This window comes from Rattus norvegicus, chromosome 8, assembly GCF_036323735.1.
Source record: "Rattus norvegicus strain BN/NHsdMcwi chromosome 8, GRCr8, whole genome shotgun sequence".
NCBI lineage: Eukaryota > Metazoa > Chordata > Mammalia > Rodentia > Muridae > Rattus > Rattus norvegicus.
The window spans coordinates 81,548,105-81,561,178 of record NC_086026.1 but is presented as its reverse complement, the minus strand read 5'-3'; the positions used below and the strand labels follow the sequence as shown (position 1 = coordinate 81,561,178).

The following is a 13,074-nucleotide window of genomic DNA, read 5'->3' as shown; positions in this document are numbered from 1 at the left end:
CATCTGCAAATAGTGATACCTTTGTTTCTTCTTTGCCAATTTGTATCCCCTTGGTCCCTTTTTGTTGTATTATTTTTCTAGCTAGCACTTTGAGTAATATATTGAATATATATGGGAAAGTGGGCATCCTTGTCCTGTCCCTGATTTTAGTTGGATTGTTTCAAATATCTCTCCATTTAATTTGATATTAGGTTTTGGTTTACCGTAAATTGCTTTATTGTGTTTAGGTATGGGCCTTGAATTCCTGATCTCTCTAATACTTTTAACATGAAGGGGGGTTGCATTTTGTCAAATGCTTTTTCTGCATCTAAGGAGATGATTATGTGATTTTTTTTCCTTTGAGTTTGTTTATATGGTGGATTGCATTAATGGATTTTCGTATATTGAACCAACCTTACATCCCCAGGCTGAAGCCTACTTGATTGTGGTGAATGATGGTCTTGATGTGTTTTTAGATTTGGTTTGCAAGAATTTTATTGAGTATTTTTACATCAATATTCATAAGTTACATTGGTTTCAAGTTCTGTTTTTTGGTAGGGTCCTTGTGTGGCTTAGGTACCAGAGTAATTATGGCTTCATAGAATGAATTAGGTCATGTTCCTTCCGTTTCTTTTTTATGGAATAGTTTTAGGAATATTGATGTCAAGTCTTCTTTGAAGGTCTGGTAGAATTCTGAACTAAATCCATCTGGCTCTAGGGTTTTTCTGGTTGGGAGGTTTTTAATGACTTTTTCTATTTCCTTATGGGATATGAAGCTGTTTAGAAAGTTTACCTGCTCTTAATTTAACTTTGGTATGTCATATATGTCTAAAAAACAATTCATTTAATTTAAATTTTTTCTAGTTTTGTTGAGTATAGCCTTTTGTAGTTGAATCTCATGATGTTTGAATTTCCTCTCTTTCCTTTGTTATGTCTCCCATTTCATTTTTGGTTCTGTTCATTTGGATGCTGCCTCTGGGCTCCTTAGTTAGTTTGGTTAGGGGTTTAAGAAAATTCTTAGGCCCCAGTAACCAATTTAGTAAGGAAGGCATTCTACTGTGAGAACTGGTGCCTGACTCCTGTTTCTTCATTTTCCTATACCTTCCCCTGGTTCCTTCAGGTTGCCACAGAAGTTTTGGCATTTTATCTACTGAACACTGCACAACTTCTAGGAACACACTTAAAGAGTTCCTAAACTTAGTTACTTCTAATATTTCTTTTTTTCAAGTACAAACAAAAGAAAGCCAACATTGATATTTTATATAGAAAATAGTTTAGAAAAAATCAAAGATGTAGGAATCAAAGATGAAATCCTGGATTTTAAAATATAGAAAATGTAGAAATAACTGCATTGAAACATAAAATAATAAATGACTGATTAAGAGATTACCAGTCTTTCTTGCGACTAATGGGAAGGTGACAGTATAGAGCCTGGAGTCTGAAAACGTTGATGGCAACTGATCCTTTATCTTCCTGTAAGAGCAACCTTTACTTTGCAGTCACATTGTGGGTATCAGCTTTGAAGAGATAGAATTCCTACCCCCGGATTACTGCAGTGCATGCACTCTTATAGCACTGTGGTTAGTTTGGGATAGCCAATATGAGATTCTCTGTTTCCGTTAAGAATATCAACTCTCTATTCTGTTAGAAGCACATTTATTAAGCTGAACATTACTTGGCTAGCTTTGTTTTTATCAGTGAATACCTGAAACCTTCATATTTTCATATATGGAAAGTTTGTGAGGAATGGGTAGAAAAATGGAGACATTTATGTGAAAATCCATTTGAAATCTCCAAACAAATATTTGAGTTCTGAAATGTCATGATAGACAGAGGGTATCATTTAGGGGAAACTACCTTGCTACGTGCTACTGAGGCCAGGGGAGAAAGCCGGTTTCATAATGGTTCTCCAACCACGATGTGAACTACGTTTTCTTGTGCACTATATGAAACATCCTAAACATGTCTTTACAGTTTATATTTTCCACTGTCTTCTTTTTTTAGGTATGGATGAGCGTGGAGGAACAACGTCTTGGGGAACAAGCGGTCAACCAAGCCCCTCCTATGATTCATCTAGAGTAAGTTTTCTTAAGTCTTGGTTACAACTATAAAGATTATTGGGCTTTGTAAATGAGTTTTTTCATAAATGAACTTTTCATAACAAATAAATATTTTATTAGCTAGAATATGTACCACCCTCATCACTGATTTAATCACTGCCCTACTTTTGAGGTTTATTACATTTTCTGTACTTAAATATTCTTGGTGTCATTCAGATCTGGTTTGTCTACAGTGCTCCCCTATGATACTGATGGAGCTCAGAGTACCTATCAGATGTTCTTTCTACTGAATTGTGATTTCTTTGTGGGTTAGCTGTTTCAGGAGATGGTAGTGACTTTAAATAACTCCAGCTTTCAGCTTCCTCATCAAGCTGAGTTCCAGAGGTTACCATTTATTTATATTGGGATCTCAGTAGTCTCATCTCTAGAAACCATGTCAAAATAGGCATTAAATATGGTATTTCTTGGTTGACGCTAGAAAATAAGAGCAACCTTGTTTTCTATACCCTCAAAGGTTGTAAAAATTGGGCCTTTTCCAACAAGAAAACTAAGCAGAAATTCCTGGTAAAGGTTTGAAATGGTACCAGAGGCAAAAAATGAAAGAAGTATAAACAAACACGTTGTTCCCAGCTATTAGTGCACTGATAGGGTTATGAAGTGGGATACTTTCCTACAAGAATGTATGTTATTTATATTTAAAAAGCTTGACACAACTCTGAATGAAGAGAAATTTCTTTGGGCTCATACTTCGCAGGTGGGAACGGTTTGGTGGTTTTGATGCTGCAAGACTGACTCCTGTCAGTGTGGCGCTTACTCACCTCTCAGCTGATCGGGAAACGGACCGTGGCCAGTGTAGGACTAATCTATAATCCACAAAGCCTTCCTCCTTATCCCACTTGCTGCGGTGAGGCCCTACTTCCTAGAGGTTCTAGTTTCTAGAAACTGTCATCAGGTTAGACTACATGTTCAAACACATGAATCTGTCAGGGTCATTTCACATGCAAACCTAATGCTGTATGTAAATAAATGAGCCGTTTCTTTTCTCTCATCGTAAGCCAAGAGACGATATACAAACATACATAAAGTGTATGAACATTCAACTCTTAAAGTATCTTAAAGGGTAGACAGAAAGAAACATTGTGTGCAGTTGGGCTGCTTGCTTTTGATAGTCTTCTGGCACTGTCAAAGTGCTTCAGTGAACAAGAGGTCTTGCTCTATTCTTAGGCCCCACTCTAGTTTAAATACATTGGGAAGGACTATTATTATTTGGAGTTTGAAAACAGGTGGACAGATGCTGACTGTCTCTCAATATCGTGGGAATCAGTGGCCACAATAGCTGTGTCATGATGTGAAGTGCTTTGTCAGGATTTAGATTTTACTGTTGATTCCTGGACACAATTTTGCATCTTGGATATTTTAAACTTGTAGGTGTTCAATTTTCTCTCAATTCTAAAGAAAGTTTTGGATTCTCTGAAAAATAGTTGAGTATGTTTCTTGCTTATGTATTTAAATTTTCAGTTTTCTATAGTAGGAATTTATAATATAGTATATGCAAATATTTGAAAAATTTTCTTCAGAAGCTCAAGTTACTGTCTTGGAGTACATTAAGTGATTCCTTTGTAGTTTATATTTACTTCACTTTCAGGTTTTCTGAGTTTTTCTACTTGAATATTAGATGGAATTTTAGGAGAAGAACGTATAACAATATATCCAAGTATTTAATAAATTGATCATTCTGACATTATATTTGCCACCAGTGATGACACTCAAAGAAAATCCAGCTCTTTTTGCTATTTGATCTATAGGTCACATGAGAAAGATGTCTTCTACTGTGAATGTATTTTTTGGTTTATTTTTAGTCTAGTCTATGGTAGAGAAAAGTTAAACTGATTCTGTGGTCAGCCAGTTTCCTGTTTAACCCAGGCACATTCCTAGGTATCCAGCTTACTGCTCTTAAACATCATCTTCAGAACTAGAACAGTCAGTGCAGCTAAGTTCCTTTTATATATGACCTTTCCAGGTCTAACCAGATCTGAAAAGTAGCCCTCACAAGATAGAGGCAGTTAAGATTCTGGTTACTGGAATTACTCACAGAAACCCATTAACAAAGAGATTTTGCGAGTGATATACTAGAGCAGGCATGATACTTTCTATCAGTGTTATTCTGGACAGGTTATTTAAATTCACTGTACTTTACTCATTTGTAAAAAGGGATTGGTCATAGTTATTTTATGAAGTTGTTAGAAGGATTAAATGGAATGGCCAGGGTCTTATATGCTCTGTTCTGTGGGTATCTTTAGAATTCATTTTATAGAAATTTGTGTCTAATCAAACAGAAACAAATTAATGCATTTGCAAGAGATGCTGCCATATAAATCTAATAAATGAGAATTTTGCTCTTTGGTAGTTAATAAACACTTTTTCTTTGGATCCATAACAAATATGAATAGCATCAATTACCCTTCCCTTGCAATTATGCATTACTTTCTTGGAAAAGCACATCTCTTCCTGTCAAATGATGGTTTAAACGGTTTTCTTTCAGCATAAAGCAATGTTTTATGCATGATAGGTATGCTGTATTTAGTTAAATATAATCAAAATTTGGAAAATCAATTGCCTTAGCACTATACAAAGAACAGACAATTAAGGAATGCTGAGAGTTGCAGAAAAATTCTTCCCTAGAGAAGAACAATTTACTATCCAATACTCTGTGGTCATCATTGGCGAAGTGCATATGAGAAACATTTTAGAGACTGAGCAGGTTGTTTTTAGGAATGTATATATGTGCTTATAACAATTAAAAAGAAGCCATGAATTTGAAAGAGCAAGAAGATGCATATGTAAGGGTTTGACGGGAAGAAAAGGAAGGGTGAAAATGATGTAATTATATAATTATATAGAATTTCAAAAATGTTAAAAAGTGAATAAGCAAATTTTTGTAAAGAAAAAAAAAAGAACAATGATGAAAAACTGAGTCTCGGCGATAGTCTGAGTAATGGGAAACAGCTGCTTATGCTTTTACAGCCTTGATTTCCTCATAGCTAGGCCAGAGACTTGTAGGCTTGTGTAGTAGACCATAGGAAAGTCACCTTTCTTAAAGTTTTTTTATGTCTTCAAAATTATAGTAATATTACAGAGACCTTAAAGGCCATAGATAAAAGTGGATATTATAGTTAGGAAATATTTCATTTATTAATTCAACAAATGAAAATGTATTGTTCTGTGATTTATCTCAATATCAAATGAATTAAATGCGTTTTCATTGTGATACATTTTCTGATGTACAAGTTCTGATTTTGAGATGTGACTGATACCTGGTTCTGTAGCTCTTTTAAGTGACTATATTGTTAGGTTTACCCATTAAGACACTGGTATCCAAGCCTAAGTTCTACTATGGTGTGATAGAGATTTGTAGCTCATAGCCTGCATGAGATGCAAAACTTTCTGCTGATTTTATATATGTATATGTATATATGTATATGTATACACTTCTTTTTAATAAGAGACTAAATACTTTACTGTTCCTTTGAAAAAGTTTATACAGGTTCACTGTCAGCAAACAACTAATTTGTATGCTATTCGCTACTATGAATGGGCTTACCTTTTAAAATTCATAAGCATTTTCCTTGTAAAATATTGCTGTTAAGATGAGTATTTATACATTTGTCATTGCTGCTATTATTTTTTTCTATAAAGAACCTTCATTGGCTTGAACTGAGTTTGGGGTCCCCAGGTCCCCCACCCTCTTTTTGTAGTGTGCTTTGTAGAATAAAACAGTCATTTGCATTTTTGCTCTTTTTATTTCCTCAACTTTTGTTATATCATAGAATTCTCACAACTGAAAAATGTGTTCACTGCTATCATTTATCCCACTTTGCAGATGAGAAACTGGGTTTGGAGGTTTGGAAAATGTGAAGTTGCAGGAGGCTCAAGTTCATGAGGAAGGCTGCCCTGCGACTGGTCAGAGACTGCTTCTGGCCTGTGAATATATTACACTTTGTTGCCAGCATCTCTCAGTCTTCTTGCCTTGCCTCAGTACTTTTGGATTCAAAGAGTAGTCCTAACATTTCTGTCAAAACTTTGAAAGGAAAGTAGAAAGTTAAAACAAGAAAGGGGATGTGCTTGTGGGTGTTGAAAAACCATTTGGAACAGAATGCTTCCTTGCTGGGCAGAGATGTGGCTCGGATGCTGCAGTGTTCCCCTAGCTTTCTCGAGGCTCTGCTTTTGATATTTAGCACCATACAAATGGCATGTGGTACCACCCTTTGGAGATCATAGCACTTGGGATGTAGAGTCAGGAGGATCAGATAGTCATGGTCAAATTGGGCTACAGAGCACACTTGAGGCCATTTTGCTTGAGAGGTATGGAGAAGAGGGAAGAGGCAAGAATGGAGACAGGAGAAAGAGGAGAGGGGGAGGAGAGGAGGGAAGAAGACCAGAGATTCACATAGCAAAGGTAGTTGTGTGGTGAGGCAGAGTCATAGAATTGGTTGCTGAATGTCAACTTGATCTAGCTGGTAGGTGGGAGTATCAATTTCTGACATAGCTTACACTTTGCTTTGTGATATTGAATGAGTCAATTTTCTTAACCTCAAACTTTCTTGTCTATTTTTTTCTTCATTTATAGAAATGGAATGGCAGTAGTAATGGCTATACCACGTATCTTCCAGTCTGTGCCAATAGTGCAGAGGGGATATTTATTGATGGGTTGGGCTTTTAAAAAGTTCTTCAGTTATTTGATATATGTGACTTAGCACAAAATGATCTCAGGGACTTGTTACTTGTCTTTTTGGTTGTGAATCTGGGCCTTAATAGCTGAACAATTTTTCCCAAGAACCCCAGGGACTTTCTCCTAAGGGATGAGTAGTAGACATGTTTTGAATTTTGTAGTGCTTGCTCTGACTTTTGTTTCCTTAGAGCAGTGCGTTCGTTCGCTGAGAGTTGAGCATACTCAGAGCACTAGCAGTACTTACTCTACAGATTGCTGTCACAAACAGTATGTTGGAATATACCAAGAAGAATATAAACTTACCAAGAGTTTAGAGTTGCTGGTCTTGCAAAGTTTGTGTACAGGGCGCTGTAGGCTGTGCAATTTGGAAAAAAGGGGAGAAGAAAAGCTACTCAGCTAAAATAAGAATACAGTTTTCACAAACAATGGAAACTTAAACCAATATATAAGGTTATCTGGATGAACTTGATGTTATTTTTCTCTTGAAGCTTCTGCAGTGTTCCTGCCAGATGAGGCTAAAGGGAACTTTAATTTTGTTTAGTGCTCTCTCCATTCTTAGCTGGCATTCAGTATCTTTTTCATTCATGTAGGAGAGCTTGGCTGAGTGCCACTTAGTAGATTGTGAGCTAGATATGGGATAATAGAGACTTGGATATCTTCATGTGTGCTGTCTATACAAAATACACAGAGGTCATTTTGACCTCATTAAGGAGGTTATATTGGCTAGAGTTTTGGATTGACCTGGTTAGGTTTACAGGTCATAGAAGCCTTAGTAGTTGCTAGTACAGCAGAGGGACCTTGCTGCTGCTTCTTCTTCTTATGAGAAAAACCCCATTGCAATAAGAAGAATATTAAACTTATTCTGTCCCTTAATACTAGGAATTAAACCCAGGGCCACACATAATACTAGGTAAGTGTTCTACTATTGAGCTATAACCCCAGCCTTTTATTTTCAAACTTCCTATTTTGAGGCTGGAGAGACAGCTCAATGGCTAAAAACATTGAGCTGTCCCAGGGCACCTGAGTTTAGTTCCAAGCAGCCCCATCAAGTGCCTAAAGCACTTGTAACTTGAACACAGGAGATCTCACAGCCTCTTCTGGTCTCTGAAGATGCCTATACATACAGATGTGGCATATACTTAGACAGACAGAAAGACAGACATTGTAACCTATTCCTTCTCCTTCTTAAAATAAACTTTTTTTTTTTAAAGATAGAATCTTTCTAAGTTGCCCATTCTGGCTTTGAATGTACTGTGTAGCCCAAAGTGGGTCTTATATTTACAGTTCTCCTGTCTCACTTCCCTAAGGACCTGGGATTACAGGCCTGTATCAGCATACCTGACTCAGTTTGTTTGCCTTTAAGGAATTTTTCTGGCATGCCCACCACTCCCATTTTTAAGGAGTGGTAAATGCATCAAGTTTTTGCAATGCTAAATGTGAATGAATGCATGTTTTAGAGTTCAGGACGTATGCTTAGAAATAGGCCATATTTGCCTGAGAAGTTACATTTTAAAGCTTTTAATTCTTTTAAGACAGTAAGATTGGAGGTATAATTAGGCAGGAAATAATTAACTTCCAAAATAATTTTATTGTTTGCTCTAAATATGTGTCACTTTAAATAATTTCATTGACCAGGAAAGATGTAATGGAATAGGAAGTGTTGAATAGATTGAACAAGCATTTCTAAGAGTAGAATTGAAACAGAAACAATTTTCTTGGTATAGGGAATGGTGGGATCATAAGATAGACACCTCCTCACCCCAGGATCACTAAATTCAGTTAATAGAAAAATCTGTCTTAAGGTGATCAGTAGATGACTAGTATGGAGTAAGAGAAATACCTTTTCACTAGAAAAATGTAGTCTTCTCTTTCTGGGAATAGATTCAATAAAAAATATATATCTCTATATAGGGAATAGTACTCTAATGGGTTCAACATGAAAACATGAAATACTCACCAAAAAATAGGATGATCTGGGAAGATTAGCTCTATAGATCTACTTATGATAAAGTCAGACTCAGGTTCGGGAAATAGGAGCCAGACTACAAAGTAATGGAAATATGGTAGTGCTTGTGGAACACCAAATCCTCCCAACTCCTTCCTGCCACACAATGGTAACTCTAGAATTCAGTTCTCTGTAGTTTTAAGTTTGTATGTTAAAAAACTAACTGTTTGATTAAAAACAAATAATGGTGTGTGTGTGTGTGTGTGTGTGTGTGTGTGTGTGTGTGTGTGTGTGTGTATAGAAAAGGCCAAAATTAGCTTTCTTTCCCCAAGTCCCATTTGTCAGGACTTAGATAGTTGAGCTTAGTGTTACCATCTTCCCTATAGTACGGAAGATGTATCCTAGAACCTGTTTACAGTTTGTTCTTTTTATATGTTGAGGTTGAATGGTATAGATTTTATGGTGAACAGGAAGTTTAAATGCACTAATTAGAAAGGACACACAAATTTTGAAATAGTATTTTATGCCTCTTGATCTCAGGTACAAAACAAGAGATGAAGCAGTTAAATAGCAAAGCAAGACAGAAGGGACAGAGAATTAAAGTAAGTGTTTTCTATGTATTGCACCTATGTTCCCATTAATCTCTGTTTTGTTACATAACTGCGGCTTCACCATGTTCTAGATGTGAAGAAAGCTATGGGTAAGAAAGGGTCTGTTTTAAGGTTAGGCTTAAACGAGTCTGGGGAGTAATTGTGACTCTTAGTGCCATTCAGGGCATCGTCTGCCTGAACTAAATCTTTCTTAAGAAAAGGTGGATTATGAAATGTAAGCATCTTTAAAACTCTGCAGCATGTTATGTAAGCTGAAAGAAACCACATAGCTTTCAGTTGCATACCATTCTAAGACAACCAGAATGTCTCTTTTCCCAGTCTGTCCATTTTTTAGAGCAGACCTGTTGGGACTCTGCTATCGATCTTTCTGGAAAGCATATTTTTTGTCAATTTCTCACTTCACGTGAGTTTCACTTAAGTCTGTTTGTCCTATCCAATCCTTGTCAGGATAGATTGACCTTTACAGTTCTCTCTACTAGGGTTCTAGGCTTCACAGCTAGTAAGTGGATGGCTGAGGTCTAGGGCCCTGGTAGAGCAGTACTAAAGCTCTGCTGGCTACGAGGCTGGCTACTAGACCTCTGTTTAGTCTCCCAGAACACCCACTTTACCAGGTGTCCCTCAAGTGTATTTAAATTTAGTCTTTGATAACCCCTTTTGTGATTGTCAATCATCTCTTGGTGTTTCCTCAGTTTAGTGATTTCTTATTTATGAAAATACAATGTAGGATGGATTACAGACGAACGAATTTTTATAACTAGTTATTTGTACTGAACTGTTAGAGTTCCTATTTATCACAGTAGAGTTTACAGACTTAAATTTGATGTGTGATTGCTTAGATCTTCAAGAGTATCACATCAAGAAGCCATTTTTAAGATTTTTTTCATTTTGGAGGTGAGGAAATTAAGGTTTTGAGAAGATAGATTAACAATTAGGAATGGCAACCAGGCTAGATGGCTGAAGCTGTCCATCTATGTATGAGAACATAAAATGTTTCCATTCTTAGTCGTTTAGAGTTTAAGGAACAAAACTCTAGAAGTTTTAAGGTTATGCTACCACCAGCATTTTTTTTTCTTGTTGGATAGTCTTTCTTTCTGTCTCTCTTTCTGTCTCTCTGTCTCTCTGTCTCTCTCTCTCCCCCCACCTCCGTGTGTGTGTGTGTGTGTGTGTGTGTGTGTGTATGTGTGTGTGTGTGTGTGTGTACACACAACCTGGAGAAATGTGTTCTTTCACCATGTGTGTCTTGAATCTGGAACTCAAGTGATCAGATTTGGTAGCACACACCTTAATCACATCGCCAGCCTTACTATCATTATTTTTTACAAAAGAAAAATTTTATGTGAAGTAAAAATTGAGCTGTAGCACCAAACAAATGACTTGAACAAACAACTTGAGTTCTGATCTTGTAGTTTCCTTTCTGCAAAGATTTTTTTTCTTAATTATAATTAAATAGAGGACATCTTATATATAGACAGACCAATTTCAATCTGTAAGTTTTTTCTCTCTTATTTCTAGTCACATAAGTTATATATCCATTCTGAAACAAAGCTTTGCTAAGAACTTTAAAAGTCTGGATGTTTTATTGGAAAGACAACTATTTTGAAGTCCTGGAGTCTGTCCCAGACAAGATGGTGGACTATTGTGATTTTTAAATTCAGCAAAAGGTCCTATAAGTCATGAAAATAAATTCTGTGTGAGTTATTGAAACTGGGAAAAGTTTTTTATGTTACAGATCTTGATATTTGGAGGTTACTGAGGGGGTGGGATGGGGAATAGTGTAAGCCAGTTCCTAGGCCCTTATATTCTTATAACAAATATAGATTAGTACATGCTAAGAAAAGATGCCTTATTTCTTCAAATTATTTAAAATGTGTATGCCATTTGCGAAGTAAAAGTCCAAAAGGAGATTTTGAATGCCAGAGGGCTTAGCTTTGTCAATATGTTTTTCTTGTGACATACTTGTGTTGCCCACACTCTAATGGTCATTCTGAAATGCTCGTCTTCAACACAGTAAACTGATAAACCAGCTTTCTCCCTGTCAAGTGAAACCATTACATATTGCATTCATTGTATTTCATATTGCATTCAGCTTTCTGTCTCTGTGACAAAATACCTGTGAAAATAGAGGCACAAAGGCATAATTAATTCCATAATTTCTTGATGTGAACTGGAACAAAATATAGGGCCCAAGGATGCACTTCTTTACTTGGATCCTACCTCCTAGGTGTCTACCCTGTGTCCGTAGCTCAGCAAATAAAGCTCCACCTTTGAACATGACGGATGCGGTAGGACATCAGGTGACCAGCCTTTTGGAGGACCTTCAGACTTGTACCACAACGTAATATAATCAGTATGGTGCTTTGTACAGAGAAGAGAATATATTTTTGGTGTTTAGGAAGTTGTTTTATTGTGCAACAACAAAATACCAGCTGTCTTAGTGGGCAAAGAGAGTCTGAAGCATTAAGGTGATTTCGTTGTGCAGAACATGAATGGGTTCTTTACACAAACTTTTCTGTACCTTGCTTTACTGGCAGTTCTTCAGGGCATAATGCCTGTAGCTGTCTTCCTCTGTGAGGACTAGACCTTCCCCGGGGTCTCCTCTGGGGACCTGCCAGAGGCCTTTCCTGAGAAGGAGTCATGCTGAAGGGTGTCTTGCTTGATCCATTCTTTTCATTACAGACTTGTTTTTAAGTTGACAATGCACCGTGGATATTTTCTTGTTAATGTCTGTAGCTCTTTAGGGATGGAGCCTTGTTAGATTTCCCCATCTATGGTGGGATGTTCACTGGATTCATTATGCAAGCCTTGTTTAGGGGACTGTATTGTTACAATTTCTGTGTATGTAGAAGGTACTATCTTGTAGTGGACCTCAGGTTCTTGCTATCTTTCTACCTCTTTTGTTTAGACATTCCCAGGGCATTAGTTATATGAGTTGTGCTGTTAAATGTATCAGTAGGGATAGGTGCCCTCTCTGCATTTTGACCAGTTGTGGATTACTGCTACAAAAAGGAGACTCTCTGAGGTTTGTCAGATGTATGTAATGCTTATGAGTATGAGACCTTTCGATGTATATATTTCTTTAACTTTTCAGAATACAGTTTTTAATAAATAGATTATGTACATTTTCTGTTTAGTTTAGTTAACTAAATATTTTAAAATTCTTGATGCTGGTAATTAACTTTATAAAATTTCAATTCTGATTCGTGTCTAACATATAAATTCTACAAGTGGTTTTTATATATTAACAGCATATCATTTACTACTCGTACCGTCCTTTTGTACATTTTCTGTTGTTTGGATAGCATTTCATTCATGCCTTGGTTTATTAAGGAAATTCCTGTATTTTCTTAATTCAGTGAAGATATTTAACAAATGTGGATGTTGGAGATTTTTCTGCTCCATTCTGATAGATTTTCTTTATAATGTGTTCCTATTGGAATAATGACTATGGTTAGTTTCTAATGTAAAAGTGATCTTGTACTTGTAGGCAGGAAGCATTAGCTGTTATGGAGCCAGTTTTTATGTCTCCGTATTCAGTTTGTTACAGTTTTGCAGGTTTTCGCATCTGAGAAACTGAAAGGGTTTTCTTTTCTTTTTGCATTTTCTTTCTCAAAATTAAGTAACATGATAATGCTAGCCTAAAGTTGAGAACCACTTGCTTATATTTTTGTAAGAGTTTATGCAGAATTGTTAATTTCTCCTTAATTTTTGATAGGTTTTACTACTGAAGATAATTTGGGCCTTAGTTTTCTT

General features: G+C 36.4%; 1 protein-coding gene across 16 annotated transcripts in view; it reads left to right on the top strand.

The window, feature by feature from the left end:
- The window catches only part of Tcf12 (transcription factor 12), a 311,137-nt gene that overhangs the window by 121,159 nt on the left and 176,904 nt on the right, over nt 1-13,074 (top strand). For 13 of the 16 annotated variants that reach the window (XM_006243350.4, XM_039080907.2, XM_006243348.4 and 10 more), the window contains 1 exon segment: nt 1,984-2,057. In XM_006243350.4, coding sequence (XP_006243412.1) covers nt 1,984-2,057 — 74 coding nt within the window. 16 annotated transcript variants of the gene reach the window in all.